Here is a 19,487-nt window from a genome sequence, read left to right on the forward strand (position 1 = left end):
TAACACATCATATGCCATGGAAAAATTAGCTTAAAAACTGCAAAATTGTCTCTCTTCCCGATGGCAAAGTGTGTAGAATTGCAGGAAATTAGCTTTAAAACTGCAATATTTTCTCTTTGCCCCATGGCAAGATTTGTAGAATTATTGGGGGTGGGGTGGGGGGGGGGACTTGCTGGTACCTTGCAGGGGGACCTCATGAAATTGCGGTACGTCATTGTCTCTTTCATCAGCTTTGAAGCTGCTTGCGTGCTGCTGTACCTGTCTGATGGTGCCAGTAGTTTTGGCTGGGGATGCTGTTACATAAGAGGGTTTAATAAATCCTGTATGAATGTCTTGTGATGTACATACAGATATACACTATATATATATATATATATATATATATATATATATATATATATACAAAAAAGTATGTGGACACCCCTTCAAATTAGTGGATTCATCTGTTTCAGCCAAACCGTTGCTGACAGGTGTATAAAACTGAGCACACAGTCATGCAATCTCCATAGACAAACATTGCCAGTAGAATGGCCTTGCTGTAGAGCTCAGTGACTTTCAACGTGGCACCAGTGTTCCATCTAAACTGCGCGCGTGCGGGACAGCCATGCAGAATAAATATCAGCTCACGCAGAGAAGCACAAGATTGTATTTCACTCAATTTCTAGAGTTTTCCCCGTTAATCAACACTATCAACATTTCCCTTTACAGTGGGAATTGTGATCAAATCAACACAATATTAGCCACTTTCAATGCAACATACTGAAACAAAACAAACAATGCCAGACTTAATATGCAAAACTAACTATGCAAGATATTATGTTGTAGGCAGAATGGATCGGAGTAGGATTCTATTGCATTGACAGGCATAACTCAGGCCCGTACTCTACACAGACCGGTGCGCCATAACCAATCAGAGCCAAAGTAGGCCTACTGTATATGCAACTAGACCATTGCCATATATGGATCTGTACCATTCACTTTGAACTGGACTGTTTTTACAGCATGAGCGGTCTTGAGTTGATGCGCTTGTTTTGAGATCAAAGCTAGAGCTACATATAGTGATGTGTGTACATTTGTTCATACCCTTTGCTAGTTAGTTTTTAGCCCAGTTATAGATCATTTGTAGTCAGCAATGGGGGAGTGATTGCTTCCTACAAGAGCACAAAACGTGTGTATTTCTAGACATCTTTGAAAAGTGAGTCAGGTAAAGAGCTTTTTTTGTCTTGAAGGGGCAGTGTTGTATTTTGAGACAGGCTTGAATAAGCAAAGTAACCAATAGGCAGAGGGTAGCATAATTTGTCTGATTCTCTGTAATAATGGTATGGGAATAATGATGCATTTTATTTTGTAAAGTGGTTTCTTGCATCAAACAACACAACAACATTTTCAGTCACCTCCTTGTCTGAAGGACAAGTGGATGAACAGGTTAATGTCAAGCCCTGCATGTTTTTTTCAAAAGTCTCATGGAATGTAGGCCTCCATTGAACACCACACATTGGCTGCTACTGTAGGCTGAACAATAGAAAAGCTATTTCCATGTTAAAATGTTATGGGATGCATTTTCTCCATTGTTTTTGATGGTAGGCCAATCTGGTAGGCGTACATTATAATCAAATAGCCACAGTAGCCTACTTGACCACTGTTAAAACTAACTTAAAGCAGGTACAGCCTCAGTGTTCACAGTAAACGCACGCCGGAAGTTGCACAGAATTTTCATAATGTTCAAGTTTGCGCTCAGCATACCTGAAATTTGCTCAGTGATGCAGAAAATTAGAAGGAACATTGCGTGGCACCGTCATAGGATGCCATCTTTCCAACAAGTCAGTTTGTCAAATTTCTGCCCTGCTATAGCTGCCCCGGTCAATTGTAAGTGCTGTGATTGTGAAGTGGAAACGTCTAGGAGCAACAACTGCTCAGCCGCGAAGTGGTAGGCCACACAAGCTCACAGAACGGGACCGCAGAGTGTTGAAGCACATAAAAATCGTCTGTCCTCGGTTGCAACCGTCACTACCGAGTTCCAAACTGCCTCTGCAACATCAGCACAAGAACTGTTCATCGGGAGCGTCATGAAATGTGTTTCCATGGCCAAGCAGCCGCACACAAGCCTAAGATCACCATGTGCAATGCACAGCGTCGGCTGGAGTGGTGTAAAGTTTGCCGCCATTGGACTCTGGAGCAGTGGAAACGAGTTCTCTGGAGTGATGAATCACGTTTCACCATCTGGCAGTCCAATGGACAAATCTGGGTTTGGCGGATGCCAGGAGAACGATTCTGTGCTTCCAACTTTGTAGCAACAGTTTGGGGAAGGCCCTTTCCTGTTTCAGCATGACAATGCCCCCATGCACAAAGCGAGGTCCATACAGAAATGATTTGTCGAGATCAGTGTGGAAGAACTTGACTGGCCTGCACAGAGCCCTGACCTCAACCCCATCAAACACTTTTGGGATAAGTTGGAACGCTGACGTCCAGCCAGGCCTAATCGCCCAACATCCGTGCCCGCGCTCACTAATGCTCTAGTGGCTGAATGGAAGCAAGTCCCCACAGCAATGTTCCAACATCTAGTGGAAAGTCTACCCAAAAGAGTGGGCTGTTATAGCAGCAAAGGGGGGACCAAGTCCATATTAATGCCCATGATTTTGAGAAGGCGAGCAGGTGTCCACATACTTTTGGTCATGTAGTGTAGGATCTTAATTTGACCCAGTTTGCTACAGCAGGAAAATAATCCTGCAGCAACAGGAAATGTGAATTATTATGTGAAATTATAATTAACGGACATTTTCGTAGGGGTTGATACATTTTTTGTAAGGGAAAATCCAGTCTGAAATTTCAAAGTGGAAATTACAAACTTCAGAAGCCTTTTTTCAACCTCAAATTCACTACAAGTTTTTAATTTCCTGCATTGCAGGAAATTTCACGTTCAACAGGCTGGTACAATTAAGATCATACATCTGTAGTAGGAAATATTGCTTCTGCATTCCTCCCTGTCTGCCTGCTCCTGTCAAACCAGGGATAGGTCTAGGCCGTAGCAGAGAGGAAGAGGATGGGAAAGGCATTTCCATTGTCTGGAAACATTCCACAGAGTTCCTATTGTTCTTATCTTTGCTCTGTTATTTACTTTATGATTTTATGTGAGTGCATGTGTGTGTACGTGCTTGAGTGCCTGCCCGTGTGTGTGTGTGTGTGTGTGTTAGGTAAGAGTATTTATTTTTGTATTTAATCATGTTCCCCTGTTTTCCACATCAAAAGGCCTTGATTGGCCCAGAGGGTTTGATGTTGCTTAGTGACAGCCATTAACAGGAAAGCCATCATGGGCACAGGTGTGTCTTCCTTCTAGTTTTCTGGGTGGCACTGATTTATTTCTTCCTTTGTTTCCACAATCTTTGATTGTGTGATTGTTGTTTGTCTGTTGTTTTCATATCAGCTTTACTTTTGTTGGGCTACTCTTATTTACACAACAAATGAATGGATGAAATAGTGATTTGTAGTTCTCTATTGAATGCCACATAATTAACATGTGATACAAGGACCTTCTTAGATCAATGCTTGGTGCAACAGAGAATTCAAATGCATCACATCCGAGCATTAGGCCAGTAACCAAAAGGTCACTGGTTTGAATCCCCGAGCAGACTAGGTGAAAAATCAGTCTGTGCCCTTGAGCATGACACTTAACCCTAATTTATCCTGTAAGTTGCTCTGGATAAGAGTGTCTGCTAAATGACTAAAATGTAATAGAAATGTTTGCCGTAACTGCACTGTAAGTACAGTTGAAGTCGTAAGTTTACATACACCTTAGCCAAATACATTTAAACTCAGTTTTTCACAATTCCTGACATTTAATCCTAGTAAAAATTCCCTGTCTTAAATCAGTTAGGATCACCACTTTATTTTAAGAATGTGAAATGTCAGAATAATAGTAGAGAGAATGATTTATTTCAGCTTTTATTTCTTTCATCACATTCCCAGTGGGTCAGAAGTTTACATACACTCAATTAGTATTTGGTAGCATTGCCTTTAAATTGTTTAACTTGGGTCAAACGTTTGGGGTAGCCTTCCACAAGCTTCCCACAATAAGTTGGGTGAATTTTGGCCCATTCCTCCTGACAGAGCTGGTGTAACTGAGTCAGGTTTGTAGCCCTCCTTGCTCGCACACGCTTTTTCAGTTCTGCCCACAAATGTTCTATAGGATTGAAGTCAGGGCTTTGTGATGGCCACTCCAATACCTTGACTTTGTTGTCCTTAAGCCATTTTGCCACAACTTTGGAAGTATGCTTGGGGTCATTGTCCATTTGGAAGACCCATTAGCGACCAAGCTTTTACTTCCTGACTGATGTCTTGAGATGTTGCTTCAATATATCCACATAATTTTCCTTCCTCATGATGCCATCTATTTTGTGAAGTGCACCAGTCCCTCCTGCAGCAAAGCACCCCCACAGCATGATGCTGCCACCCCCGTGCTTCATGGTTGGGATGGTGTTCTTCGGCTTGCAAGAACCCCTTTTTCCTCCAAACATAACAATGGTCATTATGGCCAAACAGTTATATTTTTGTTTCATCAGACCATTTTGGAGCAGTGGCTTCTTCCTTGCTGAGCGGCCTTTCATGTCGATATAGGACTCGTTTGACTGTGGATATAGATACTTTTGTACCTGTTTCCTCCAGCATCTTCACAAGGTCCTTTGCTGTTGTTCTGGGATTGATTTGCACTTTTCGCACCAATGTACGTTCATCTCTAGGAGACAGAACGCGTCTCCTTCCTGAGCGGTATGACGGCTGCGTGGTCCCATGGTGTTTATACTTGCGTACTATTGTTTGTACAGATGAACGTGGTACCTTCAGGCGTTTGGAAATTGCTCCCAAGGATGAACCAGACTTGTGGAGGTCTACAATTTTTTTCTGAGGTCTTGGCTGATTTATTTTCATTTTCCCATGATGTCAAGCAAAGAGGCACTGAGTTTGAAGGTAGGCCTTGAAATACACCCACAGGTACACCTCCAATTGACTCAAATTATGTCAATTAGCCTATCAGAAGCTTCTAAAGCCATGACATCATTTTCTGGAATTTTCCAAGCTATTTAAAGGCACAGTCAACGTAGTGTATGTAAACTTCTGACCCACTGGAATTGTGATACAGTGAATTATAAGTGAAATAATCTGTCTGTAAACAATTGTTGGAAAAATTACTTGTGTCATGCACAAAGTAGATGTCCTAACCGACTTGCCAAAACTATAGTTTAACAAGAAATTTGTGGAGTGGTTGAAAAACGAGTTGTATGTAAACTTCCGACTTCAACTGTACCTGGTTAGGCCGCAGAGTAGGTGAAATTGTTGTCTTCTTTCTATGTTGCGTGCTGCTCTCCTACGTATGTAGTAACTGTATTCATGAGAGTTAACAGCTGTTTTAACCATGCTATGTCACACCCTGTGGGTGACATCCAGCTGGGTCTCTCTCTGTAGCAGTCTCTCTGTCTCTTTGTAGCAGTGAGCCAGGTGTCTGTCTGTCTGTCTGTCTGTAGCAGTGGAGGCTGAGTGGGTATCTGTCTGTCTCTCTGGGTGGCTGGCTCTCTCTGTCTATAGCAGTGCAGGCTGAGTGGGTGTCTGTCTGGCCAGCTGGCTGGCTGGCTGCTGAGGGGTGATTCAGCATGGTTACTCACTCTACACTGCAGGGTTGGGACAAACAGTACACTGCTGCTCAACCCTGTCAGGCAAGGACAGAGGAAATGGGGACAACATAAACTACAGTGTAGCATTGTCTTTTGAGAGTCTGATGGACTGGCTTTGCTCACATGACAGTAGGGTCCTTTTTCATGATCAGAAACACAAGGCAGAGGGACATGCTACAGAGGAAAGGAAAATGGAAAAGAAAATGAATAACTATATGGGATGAGAGATGAGGAGGAGGTCCAGACCAATAATGAGAGGTAGCTCTGTGTCCACACAGACAGGAGGATGGGTGGGTTTATGGAGAAGCCTGAGGGAGGTTTAGGGGCCAGGCTTATGGCTCCCTAGCTCACTAGGTCATGTGTTCTATTATTAATGGGATTAATCTCCTCTTTCCCTCCATGTACTCTCTCTCTCTCTCTCTCGTCTCATTTACCTCTCTTATCATACCTGCTGCTGATCTCTCCCTTTCTACCTCCCCAATCAGGTCTGTCTCTCTCAATCATCACTGCTTATCTCCACTGACTGTGCATGGCCAAGAGATTATGAGGAATAGACATCCTTGGCACATTGTTAACCTTGAGACCCATATCTTATTTTGCAATCGGCATTTGCGCAACATTGCAGTACATTTAAACTTGAGCTTTGATAGCATGTTTATTAGGTCATATCGAAAGACCCCAACAACTGTCACAGGGCTTGACTGACTTAGATTGATATTTATCACTGAATCAAATCCATAAACCATTTGCTGTTGAAGCACAAACACTGCTCTCTCCCGTCTCAGGCCTGTGGCCAGACTAATGAGTGGTGATTGGCTGATTCCCTGGTGCGCTGTCTGGCTGGGCTGATCCCAGATCTGTGCCATCCCATCCAGCTTGTCAGCACTCAGCACGATGCTGAAACATCAATAGTTCTCACCAAGGAAGTCAGCAGAAGTGTGTGTGTGTGTGTGTGTGTGATTTACTATCCACAAGGTTAGTAAAACAAGGAAAATTCTCCCTCGTGGGGACAATTCCCACATTCCCATGAGGACAAAGGCTATTTTAAGCTTAGGGGTTAGGGTAAGGGGTTAGTGGTTAGGGTTATGGTAAGGGTCCACACGAGGATAGAAGAACAAAACGTGTGTGTGTGTGTGTGTGTGTGTGTGACCTCACTGACTTATTCATACTTGAATATAATTGCTTGTTTTGTTTGTTCAAAACAGTGTGTCATGTCATGCCTGGTCCACAGTGCCACAGAGTCAGTGCCTGTTTGTGTGTTTGTTTAGAACTCACTGTGTTCATTTGTCTGTTTTCCTCTCTCATGCTGGCTGTCACTGCAGAGCTGAAGCTGCAGAGAGAGAGAGTCACGGAGAAATACGAAAAGAGAGGGCGAGAGAGGCTGTCTGGCTCCATGTCTGCCCCTGCCCCTTCCACCCGGAGGTCTGCGTCAGGCTCACGCAGGTACAACACTGCATACACACCTACCCATCTGAAACTCCTATTCTGTTCCTACTGGGCACAGACCTCAATTCAACGTCTATTCCACGTTGGTTCAACGTGGGCAGCAGGTAGCCTAGCAGTTAAGAGTGTTGGGCCAATAACCGAAAGGTTGCTTGTTGGAATACCCAAACCGTCAAGGTGAAAAATCTGCCGACGTGTCCTTAAGCAAGGCACTTAACCCTCATTTGCTCCAGGGGCGCCGTACTACTATGGCTGATCCTGTAAAACAACCAATTTTACTGCACCTATGTGGTGTATATGATAGTAAAAAACATAACTGAAATGACGTGGAAACAATGTTGATTCAACCAGTGGGTCTGTCGTTCTCCTTTCACCTTTTTAGATTACCTTCACACTCTTATGTTCTCCTCTTAACCCCATCTCCTATATCAGTACTCCCTAACTTGTTTTTGACTCATCCTTTTAAAATCCCTCGTACTCCGTTTTACTAATCTCCCTCCAGGCACTTGAACAGTCCTATTTTCCTCTAAATCCTTCTCTCTTTAACTTTTTCAGTCAACATCTTAGTCTCTCTCTCTCTCTCTCTCTCTCTCTCTCTCTCTCTCTCTCTCTCTCTCTCTCTCTCTCTCTCTCTCTCTCTCTCTCTCTCTCTCTCTCTCTCTCTTCCATCTCTCTCTCTTCCATCTCTCTCTCTCTCTCTCTCTCTCTCTTCCATCTCTCTCTCTCTTCCATCTCTCTATTTTGTTCAACCTACCCCATCCATTTTGTCATCTTATCATCACCCACAAGAAATGGTCAGTGGTGAAGAATGTGGGTATGTCCCTCCCAGAGACCATGTATAATGATGTGATGTCTCCTTGAGTATTGAATGTTGTGTGTGAACTTGTTTGCCTATACTGCTACAGGGGCTCATAATCTCCTGGGAGAGCTGAGGCTCAGCTTTGCTTCAGTCCCATCAGCTGCTGAGCTCCATAAGCGGTTACAGGCCAATGCGCGCTCTCTCTCTCTCTCTCTCTCCAGTCACAATTGCGTCAGCACTTCAGAGCTTTGCTTTTCTCTCTTTTTTTTTTTTTCAACAATCATTGATTTGACCATGTAACTGCTTTGTCAGCTAAAATGAATGCAGTGGTGTGTTGGGATTATGGTGAGAGTTGATATAAATAGAGTGAATGATGGGATCTCGTGGTCAGTTAGTTTATTTTACATACTGCAACTATATTGTGAACTTGCACTCTGTCTATTTAAAGTTATTGTCTTTACATTGATTAATTACTAATGTCCAATGTCCTAGCTACAGCGCAAGAGTAGCATGAACTCTACTGCGCTTGGAAAACTGGAGCAAAGATGGAACCCAGCTCTGGTCCTTTCTGTTGTCTCTCTCCCTAGATTCAACCCTCTGAAGGCTCTGCAGCCCAAACGGCGCTTGCAGCAAATGCTGTCGTCCTCCTCCTCGCCCGTGCCTGTGCCCGTACCCGTGCCCCCTGTGTGAGACACACTTCAGTTATACTGTCCCAGAGAGCATGCTCTGTAGCCATAGTTGGTGCACCACTAGAATGAATAGTAGATGAAGAGGAGGAGATGCTCATGTGCCGTAGTCATAGCTGGATAGACAGGCATAGACAGAGATCCACTGATAACCCTCAGACGATATTGACGATATTATAGCCAATAGCTTGATGAGGTGATTGACTGATTAACAGGTGATCGATTGATTGATTTACAGTACATTATAGCCGATAGCTTGATAAGGTGATTGACTGTTTAATAGGTGATTGATTGATTAACAGTACATTTACTGAAGAGTACAGCTGTTAAAGTAATAGTGTTGGCTGGTCAGTCATGCTGGACAATCTCTCAAACCATCTTCAAACAGGACCGTAGTTATTGTGTGGTAGTTATTAGAGCAATGTCTCTGTCCCACCATATTCTCATATCACTTCTTGCAACCACTCTGTATAGGAGTATTCCTCACACAGCGTCAGCACAGCCTGCATACACATCATATCCCAGCTTGCCCCACACCAGGCACTTACACACCAGGGTCCATCTCAAAGGAGAAGATATGTAATGATGGACTCAAATTGTGCCAAACCCTATTTAGCCCACATATTTTACATTTTCTAGACCTTTCTTTCCAAGCTTGCTTCCGCTGCATTTCTCAGCTTGACCCTTTTCTGTTTGTATGCTGTTGGCCTTTGTCATAACCTGACATAACCCTTCCTAAAATAAAACTGCTCTCAACAGCTGGTTCTATCTGTTTGGCACTGCTTATCTCCTTCCACCCAGTCTGGAAGCCAGTGATTGGGCAAAACTCCTGTCCAGTATTTGATTGCTTTGTTTAATTGCCTGTCATTAGTAAATTTACCAATTTGTCAACAGTAACAGACTAGTACAGGACAGGAGTTGCCCATCACAGTGCCCCTTCCCCATTCCTTCACTAATAGAATGTAGAAACTACATGAATATGATTTCAACAGAACTAACTTCATTCTACTTCCTATGTTTTGGGGAGATTTTTATTTATTTTGTTTTCTTCTCTTCCCTGTTGTTAATTCTGATGACTTTTTTGGTTTCTTGCTCTGATGTTGTTTTTGTTAAGGGTTATGTGAGGTAGGAATTTCCCCAGATATTGCAGGCTGTAATTGTGCATATTTTTGGTGTGGGCTCTGATGCCACTGCTCACCTTTCGTCCTGAGGTGGACATGTACGAACAGAGTAAGAAGGCAGAAATGTGTCTGGTACACATGTCGGCATCTTAATCATTGTTTAATCATTTCTTCGTTTAGGAGACTAATGTTTAGATGAAGTCATAACAGACCTCAATAGGGCAAGTTCATGTCTCGTTAGTAGTTGTTCTCTGCCTATGATCTCACATCAGTGTAGAGGAATCTCCCAGAGCCAATAATGAAATTATAATGAGCCAGTTTTAAAGGAGATGTAATGCTTTAATCTTTCATTCCAAAATAATTTCTCATTCATTATTAGCCAGTGTTTCTGCTCTAAACAATCCAGGCTACGGTCTTTATTTTACTTTAAAGGTTCTCACTATCAAACTAGATAGGTACTCACTTTACTTATCCCATGATGACCATGGTCGATGTATTTGGCCAACACAGGGTATAAGCCCTAAGTACTATTGATGTTTGTCACTTGGTTTTAGCCTGCATCTCCGTCTCACAGACACCACTATCACTATCTCCTCACTGTAATAGCCTGTTGTCTTTGGTTAGGTTTGACTATTGCAGGTTCATAGAGCTAGACTACATTCCAATGGAGACAGGCTTTATGGTTTCAATGCGCCCAACGGATCGAGGATATCTCACTACCAAGTCTCCGGAGCGGCACTGTCGGTTAGCACAACTCTCCCTTTATCCCTCTCACTCCGTCTCTTTTTTTTGTTATCTCTCTCTGACTTCGTTCCCCAGGCATGTACAGTGCATTCGGAAAGTATTCAGACCCCTTCCCTTTTTCCACATTTTGTTAGGTTACAGCCTTATTCCAAAATGGATTAAATTGTTTTTTCCCTCATCAATCTACACACAATACCCCATAATGACAAAGCAAAAACAGGTTTTTAGAAGTTTTTGCAAATGTATTAAAAATATAAACAGAAATACCTTATTTACATAAGTATTCAGACCCTTTACTACGAGACTCGAAATTGAGCTCAGGTGCATCCTGTTACCATTGATCATCCTTAAGATGTTTCTACAACTTAATTGGAGTCCACCTGTGGTGAATTCAATTAATTGGACATGATTTGGAAAGGCACACACCTTTCTATATAAGGTCCCACAGTTGACAGTGCATGTCAGAGCAAAAACCAAGCCATGAGGTCGAAGGAATTGTCCGTAGAGCTCCGAGACAGTATTGTGTCGAGGCACAGATTTGGGGAAGGGTACCAAAACATTTCTGCAGCATTGAAGGTCCCTAAGAACACAGTGGCCTCCATCATTCCTAAATTGAAGAAGTTTGGAACCACCAAGACTCTTCCTAGAGCTGGCCGCCCGGCCAAACTGAGCAATCGGGGGAGGAGGGCCTTGGTTTGGTTGGTGACCAAGAATCAATGGTCACTCTGGACTGAGCTCTGTGGAGATGAGAGAACCTTCCAGAAGGACATCCATCTCTGCAGCACTCCACCAATCAGGCCTTTATGGTAGAGTGGCCAGACGGAAGCAACTCCTCAGTAAAAGGCACATGACAGCCCGCTTGACGTTTGCCAAAAGGCACATAAAGCACCCTCAGACCATGACAAACAAGATTCTCTGGTCTGATGAAACCAAGATGTGACGCTTGGCATTCAGGCCAAAGAGTTCAATCTGGAGGAAACCTGGCACCATCCCTACGGTAAAGCATGGTAGTGGCAGCATCATGCTGTGGGGATGTTTTTCAGCAGCAGGGACTGGGAGACTAGTTAGGATCGATGGAAAGATGAACGGAGCAATGTACAAAGAGATCCTTGATAAAAACCTGCTCCACAGCGCTCAGGACCTCAGACTGGGGCGAAGGTTCACCGTCCAACAGGACAACGACCCTAAGCACACAGACAAGACAAAGCAGGAGTGGCTTCGGGACAAGTCTCAATGTCCTTGAGTGGCCCAGCCAGAGCCTGGACTTGAACCCGATCGAACATCTCTGGGGAGACCTGAAAATAGCAGTGCAGCAACACTCCCCATCTAACCTGACAAGAGCTTGAGAGGATCTGCAGAGAAGAAGTGGAGAAACATCCCCAAATACAGGTGTGCCAAGCTTGTAGCATCATACCCAAGAAGACTCGAGGCTGTAATCGCTGCCAAAAGTGCTTCAACAAAGTACTGAGTAAAGGGTCTGAATACTTGTGTAAATGTGATATTTTAAAAAAAAAATTGCTTTGTCATTATGGGGTATTCTGTGTAGATGGATGAGGGGGAAAAAAACAATTTAATAAATGTTAGAATAAGGCTGTAACGTAACAATGTGGAAAAATTCAAGGGGTCTGATTACTTTCCGAATGCAGTGTATTTAGTCTTAATGCCAAGATGCTTTGTCATTCAATATGCATTTTAAAGTCTTAATTGGAACTTTTGATAAATTGTTCTGTTATTGAGCATCACTAGATGTGGGGTGTTAGAGCATTAAAGTCCATGGCATGTAGATTGAATCCAGGTACATTCTAAACCATCACATGCAAGCTGATCTGTTGTTGGCTGGTAGTAACCTTTCACTTTTGCTTTTGCCGTTCTCATTTATTGATAGGCGTTGCTGACATTATTGAAGTTCTACTTTGTTTTGGCTTTTGGTTTTCTTGGCAGCTTTCATCTACTCAAACGCATGACATCTTTGAGCCATCGTGTAATATCATCTGTGTTACAGAGCATACTGAATGTCCGCCTTCATGATAGCCTTTTAATGTATGTGTATGTCTTGGCAAGTTTTGAGTCTGTGTTTTTTTTGTGGGCATGTTGTGGGTGAGTTTTGGGCATGATTAATGTTGGTTAAGAGTTTTATTGAGGCAGGATTTGTCCTGGTGTTTGATAATGTCAGTTAATATTACTCTGTCTGCCTATATTGCATGATGTAGTAACTATGTCCCTCTCACACTGGTGCAGACGGACAGCTGCCCCAGTCAGCAACAGAGATCCCTATGGCAATGCCTCTCTCAGCAGCAGCAGCACTAACTCTGGCTCCTGCAAGGGCAGTGATTGCAGCCCCACCAAGGGGTAAGACAAAAATTGGCTACCCCATCAATCTATAAGACTAAGGGCTCTATTCAATCTGTATTGAGGAAATTCAGCGTTCCAGCGTGATTTAAATTTAAAGGCAATTTTCCCGCATTAGCGGAGACTGCATTCAAGGTAAACGCTGCAAATTTCCGCTTAATAGGAACTTACCTTTACATTTCTTCAGCGATACAGCTTGAATAGAACCCTATGCCAAGCCAGCTATGCCCCATGTCAGTATCATTCTCCTACATGGGAGAATGAGTGCCTACTGCAAAGTAGCCTACAAAGTGTTAAATTTTGTATTATAAGGACATGTTATTAAAAGGCCTTATAATTTGTTATAAGAATGTATGAGCCGTAGCCCTTTTCACTTTTACCCATTTTATGGGTTGAAAATGGCAGATTTGGACACTGATCAGCACCTAAATTGGAGCGCAGTGGCTGTACAGTAACACGCTATACATGACATCAGAGCTCAGGCTCACAGTTCTGTATGGGTTTTGACTGACAGTTATTCTGAACTTGAGGACCGTGCGTGACAAGATGTTGCCCCATCCCTCCCGCTAATTGGGCATCTTTAGCACATTTTTTGTCTGAGTGAGAGAAAAGGTGTACATTATGAGGACTCTCTGTATTTTGAAAGATGAGATGTTGAAGATTATAATAAATAACGCTTGATGTCATACAAGCAAGCCAAACACCCGTGAGTCCAAATGTGCACTTCACATTTACATATCATAAAACTCATGTCATATACAGTGTCAACTTTTATGATAACTATGTTTGATGTACAGTTACAAGATGACATGGCGTTATACCCTGGGTTGTCCTGAACAGAATGAGCCTATGTTTGTTGTATTGTGAAGAAAATCTGCCGTGGACCAAGCATCTGAATACACTCATGACTCCTTTCTATGCACACCAAAATTACGATCTGCTTCTCTGAATTGCCTTGTGAAAACCTAACACTGTAAGATTGTATTTTATAATTGAGAAAATCATGTTGGCAATAGAATAAGATTTCAAATTATGCCCACCTGACCCAGATTGTGATTTATAATGGAAAAATGTTGGATTGTGTAAACAACAACAGTAATTGTGTAAAGTCTGGGACGCAGGGCTGTGTTCCAAACAAAACTAATACAAGTCTGCTTGCTCTAGTTCCTCAATAGCACAGCTAGGAGAGTAAAAAAATAACACCTTTTAGTTGAAGACTCTTCTTTGAGTCATAAAAGTGCATTGAAATTACTTAAGAACTGTGCACACTTTGGAGAGGTGTGTGGCCACTTGGAAACACCAGTTAGTCATCTCACTCAAACCCTTGTCATTTTTTTGTCTGATGTTGCACCTATCCCAAATTTTCACAAAAATATTCTTATCATGTTATTGAATGTATCCAAAGTATTTTCAGATTTCATTATCAACAAATGTGGTGAAAAGTACAGTAAATGTAAAATGCACATAAAATCAACAGTGTAATGTTTGGATTCAGTCGTGTCAGGTGAACTGTTGTGTCCTCACATTTAGTCTAATAATTTTCCCATGATCTCTAAACTGTTCCCTTTTAATTGCTACCATGGGTATGCATATGCTTTCCACATTTCTTCTGTAAGAAACATTTCAATTTAGCCCTATTCAGATAGGCCAGCAGCGTGTAAGGGGTTTTAATAATCTTATAATAAAGTTTATAGAAGATAATGGATTCTAATAGATCTCTCTCCTGTTTCCTCTCTCTCTCCAAGGCGTCACATGAAGGCATACACCTCATGTACAGATAACCATGGCATCCGCCCCCCTCCCCCCGAGCAGTACCTCACACCCCTGCAGCAAAAGGAGGTGTGTATCAGACACCTGCGAGGCCGCCTTAAGGAGACGGTCGACAGGCTGCAGGACAGGTGAGACACACAAAAGGACACACACTGGAATTATTCTCTAGCCAAAGGGAAGATCTCGACTCAATTACATTTTCCCATTTACTCTGGTCTCATTCAAACAAGTACATTTTTCATTTGAGCATTTTTTTGTTTTGGAAATATTATGCTCTTTGAAATATAGATTTGAATGTCAACTGTTACCCCATTTCCATTAAATGACCCTCATAACTCTTTCAATTTGTAATTATGTTGATATATAAACATAATTGTTTGGAGGCAAATTACTAAATCGCCAAACATTATTACTAAATCTCTCTTAAAACCTCCCTTGTTCACTCCCTCCTCTTCCTCTCTGTCTGTCTCAGGGACTCTGAGATCGATGCGTTGAAGACCCAGCTGTGTCGGATGCAGGAGGACTGGGTTGAGGAGGAGTGTCACCGCGTGGAGGCCCAGCTGGCTCTGAAGGAGGCGCGCAGGGAGATCCAGCAGCTCAAGGAGGTGGTGGACGTGGTGCGCACCAACCTCAGCTCCAGCGACTCCACCGACACCGGTGTCCAGAAATACTTCCAGGACATCAACGTCCAGAACCACAAGCTGGAGACCCTGCTGCTCAGCATGGAGCAGGCTCAGAACGGGGTGGCCAAGGAGCAGGAGGCTGCTGCTGCAGCAAGAGGAGTGGCAGGGGGGTCTCGGGCTGGGAGGCCTGGGACTGCGGGGTCATGGCCCGGGAGTAGTCCCGCTGCATCAGGGACTGGAGGGGGTGGCTCCAAGAGTCTGTGTGGGTCCTGTGACGGCTCCCCCTCCCGTTCTCTGACCCATAGCTCCACCTACACCAAGCTGAGCGACCATGCACTGGCGGATAAGAACGGGAATGGCCTGTCAGGGGAGGAGAACCATGACAGCGGCTTTGTGTGTTGTGGGGAGAATCACAGTCACAGTGCAGCCAGCAGTCACAGGGCAGACTTGCTCCTGGAGGCAGCCTTCCTATCTGAGGAGACAGCCTCACTGCTCAGCACCTACTCCCACCTGCCGCACTCCTCCACCTACGAGAAGCTGTGCACCGGGCAGGACAGGGTGGTGCCCCTGCGCTGTGCCATGGGTGGGGCGGGCAGCACCAGCCACTCCTGTCTGTCCCACCACCACCTGTACCTGCACCACCTCAGGGAGCAGGCCGTCCAGACAGAGAGCTGCCCCATCCCCGTGGGATTGGGCTACGCATCTGACCTGGACACCATCGCTGAGCGCACCTTCCGCTCTCAGGCCTGCAGCCCCACCTCCACCTGGGTCTCAGACGAGGGCGACGACCTGGACTCGGTTACCATGACGTCAGTCACCATGACAACCCTCACAGCTACAACAGCTGAGCCCGCTCCTGGCACTCCTTTACCCAGCTCTGCCTCTGTCTCCTGTGCAGTGGATATGCCCTCCCTCTCAGTGAAGGAGAATGGGGAGATGGTGGGAGAGTTGGAGAGGCATATGGAGGTAGTGGGGGAGGGCGCGGTGGGGATGGTAGGCAAGCAGCAGGAGGAGGATGTGGGATTGGTACAGTTGTGTAAGCAGGCGGAGGTAAAGGTGCTGGGGTTGGTGGGGGAGGGGGAGGGGAAGCAGGGGGCGGTCAGGGAGTTAGATCTAGATAATCAGAGGGAGGAAGTGGAGGAGCTTTTGGAGGTGAGGAATCAGGGAGAGGTTGAGGAGGCGAGGTCATTGGAGGTGGAGGAGCGGCCCCACACCTCCCAGCCCAGGAGCAGCTCGCTACAGCAGGAGATAGCTGGGGTGACAGTGGTGGAGGGTAATGATGATGATGAAGAGGCTGAGGTTCGGGGAGCAGAGGAGTCTACCTCTTCTGGGTCTGGACCCGCAGTGAAGAGCTACTGGAGCCGCCACTTCCTTGTGGACCTGCTGGCAGTGGCAGTGCCCGTGGTGCCCACGGTGGCATGGCTGTGCCAGGGGGCACGGCGCGATGGACTGCCAATTTACCACTTCGGCTCCCTGCTGCGTGGCTGCTGCACAGTGGCCCTCTCCTCCCTGCGCAGGGGTGGGGGAGTCAGGCACTACCCCGCGGGCACGGGTGGGGGAGCCATGGGGGGCACAGAGATCTGAGACAGGCCACATGACAGCCTGGGAACTGCACACACACACAGCACTGCCCTCTCTGGTCCTGGGTTCATCCTCCACCTGAAGTACTGGGTAAAGAAAGGAGGGGAGCGATGATTTTGAATAAATGATTCTGAAGACAGGAAAGCCCCAGCAAACCGTATAACCCTCTCCCGTGGTGGCCTCTTCCACCTCTTCTGCTGGACTGAGAAGGGACGCCAGGATGTGTCGAACTGACACTGAATGGTAGAACTGAATGATTGAATGGACAATGAATGACCTGAGTGTGACTGATGGTGATTGTAACCGCTCTCTCTTGTGTGCAGGGAGACTGAAAGGTCTGTCCGTCACTGTGGCTCTCTTTATTGGTCCAGTTCCATTTTAACTTGTGTGTAAGTGTGTGTATGCTCACACGACATGCGTGCTCACACAATGTGTGTGTTGTCTGAGTGTGCAGCATGTGTGTTCTTCTCTGTGTTGTGTAGCCAAGTACGTACATTGTGTAGCCAATGCACCTAGATGTCTGGAGGCAATCACAGCCATAGCTGTTCAGTAGTTGGTATACTCATTTACGAGTGAATGACTGGAGTCTTGACACATGGCAGTTCTCCCCTAAAGGTACCAGGCAAGCTGCTGCTGTACATTTCTGCTTCCTGCCACTGGTGTCCAGATTAACAATCACTCTTGTAGCATTAAGTCCATGTCCATCGTCCAAGAGTTAGTTAGTCATTCCAGATCCATGAACCGGAAACATCTCAAGAAGGAAGCAAATAGACATATAATAATTGAAACTAGGTTTATTTTTCTTTCAAAAATAGGAAAGGGATTATGAACTTTGTGAGGATTGTCATGGTAATTTGTTGTTATTGGGGTGTTTGCAGTGTTATGACTGAGATGGAAGAATCTGAGTGTCTGATTGTTTGGGGCTGTAATGGATGGAAAGTCATTGAGGCTGAGCAAGCAGACTGTACTGTAACGTTTTAATATTAGTCTTTGTTAGGGACTTATGAGCCAAACAAGCGCTAAATGATGTCCTGGAGATTGTGATGCAACCAACAAGAACAGTCCTTTGTTGAAGTATATTGAGTTCTTTACAGAAGAAACGGGATAGATCTTATTTCTGTAGTAATTTATTAACAATGTTTTGCACTATTATTCACTTTATGAGGTTATTAAGCAATTACTTGAAGTCAAGATTGTATGTTTCCATGGTCTAATGCGGCCACAGTTTTGCTTCTGAGGGTTTTTTTGTGTTCAATATACTTTCAAACAGATGTAACTGTATTATGGAATATGTTTCAAAGCAAAGATGCCATTTTCCTTTGAACACTGAAAAACAGTTGCCTTCCGTCCATGACTTTCTTTTCCTGTACACAATAGGGAATATCCTTCTCTAAATGTTTTGCTGCTTTCTGGAAAGTGCGCTGGATGTGCGTTTGTTGTTGATGTTTCTCTATTCCTTTCCATTTCTGCTGCTTGACAATCCCTGCTGTGCATGTTTTTGCTTATTTAACCTCTTCACGATGACTTCCAGCACTTATGAGTAGTGAAACACACGAGCAGCACTGACAAAATAGATTGACTGGTGAATGAATGAAATGCTTGGAGTTCTCTTACACACCTTTCACTGTTGTCATGTACTTTAGATATTAACACTTTCCACAACCCTGTTGGAATTTGTAATGTGACTTGATATTCTGCGTTGCTGTAATTTCTTCCCCTTCATGTTTCATCATCATGACCTGTGAATGGCCCCCCTGCCGTTTGAAAAAGCCTGCTTTGTGTAAGTAGTTCAGGAAGCCATATTCCTTCTTGTAAGGTGAATGTGTTTGAGAATGTCTCTAGCAGAAACACAATGATGAAAGTATAGTGTGATTGATAATAATCATATTGATATGCATTTATAGATGACTCATCTGAAGTCTCCTCAACAATACATGGCGTGTAGGTCCACGACCCCCCCCAGGAGTGTTTGTCGCTGTATTTACACAGGCATCCCAATTCTGATGTTTTGGCCAATAATTGAAAAAATATCTGATCTGATTGGTCAAAATACAATATAGTGGCAAAAGATCAGAATTGGCTACCTGTGTAAACACAGCTACTGTGGCTTGTTAAACCTGTACTGGACTATTTTATATTTATCAAGCAATTAATTGGTGTTTTAACAGTAAAACAATGCCCCTTCATTATGTACCTCTATGCACAACAAATCAAGCTTAACAGCAACGTTTGTGTCTGTGGTGTTAAGTGAATTACTAAAGGCTAACAGGTCATGCTCGTGTTATAGTTACCATCTGCTAATTGTTTGTTATTGGCCCACGTCTTTGTATTTTTCTGGGTTTTGAAGCATAATTACATTTCTGATGTTCTGGTCTTGCCACCATAGTACTTGAACATGCCCAGTTCTCTCCACCCGTTGCTCTGATGCTTGATTTGATCATGCACTGCTATGATGTCACATAGTGTATCTGTCCTTTGACATTTTATTTTGGGGATAATTCCCTTTCCCCACTGTGTACTGGTTTTATGTGAATGGCTTTAAGCATCAACAAAGATGATCAGGGTGATGGGTTTATTTATAGCTCAAAATAACTACCCAAATCACATTGGGAGTCATTGGAGTTTGTATTAGGACATACCTATAGGTCATTGGAGCTTGAGTTAGGACATACCTGTAGGTCATTGGGAGTCATTGGAGCTTGCTTTAGGAC

General features: G+C 44.1%; 1 protein-coding gene across 1 annotated transcript; it reads left to right on the forward strand.

Annotated features, from left to right (window-relative positions):
• Nucleotides 1-7,053: 7,053 nt before the first annotated feature.
• LOC311148253 (syntaphilin-like) lies at nt 7,054-16,779 on the forward strand (the record flags this gene model as incomplete). The annotated part of the gene is made up of 5 exons (XM_084185155.1): nt 7,054-7,103; nt 10,334-10,453; nt 12,692-12,802; nt 14,548-14,700; nt 15,045-16,779. The coding sequence occupies 5 exons, from the start codon at nt 7,054-7,056 to the stop codon at nt 16,777-16,779; spliced, it is 2,169 nt and encodes a 722-aa protein (XP_084041281.1).
• Between the last annotated feature and the right edge of the window lie 2,708 nt (nt 16,780-19,487).

Source organism: Coregonus lavaretus (assembly GCF_964263955.1).
Source record: "Coregonus lavaretus genome assembly, chromosome: 20".
NCBI lineage: Eukaryota > Metazoa > Chordata > Actinopteri > Salmoniformes > Salmonidae > Coregonus > Coregonus lavaretus.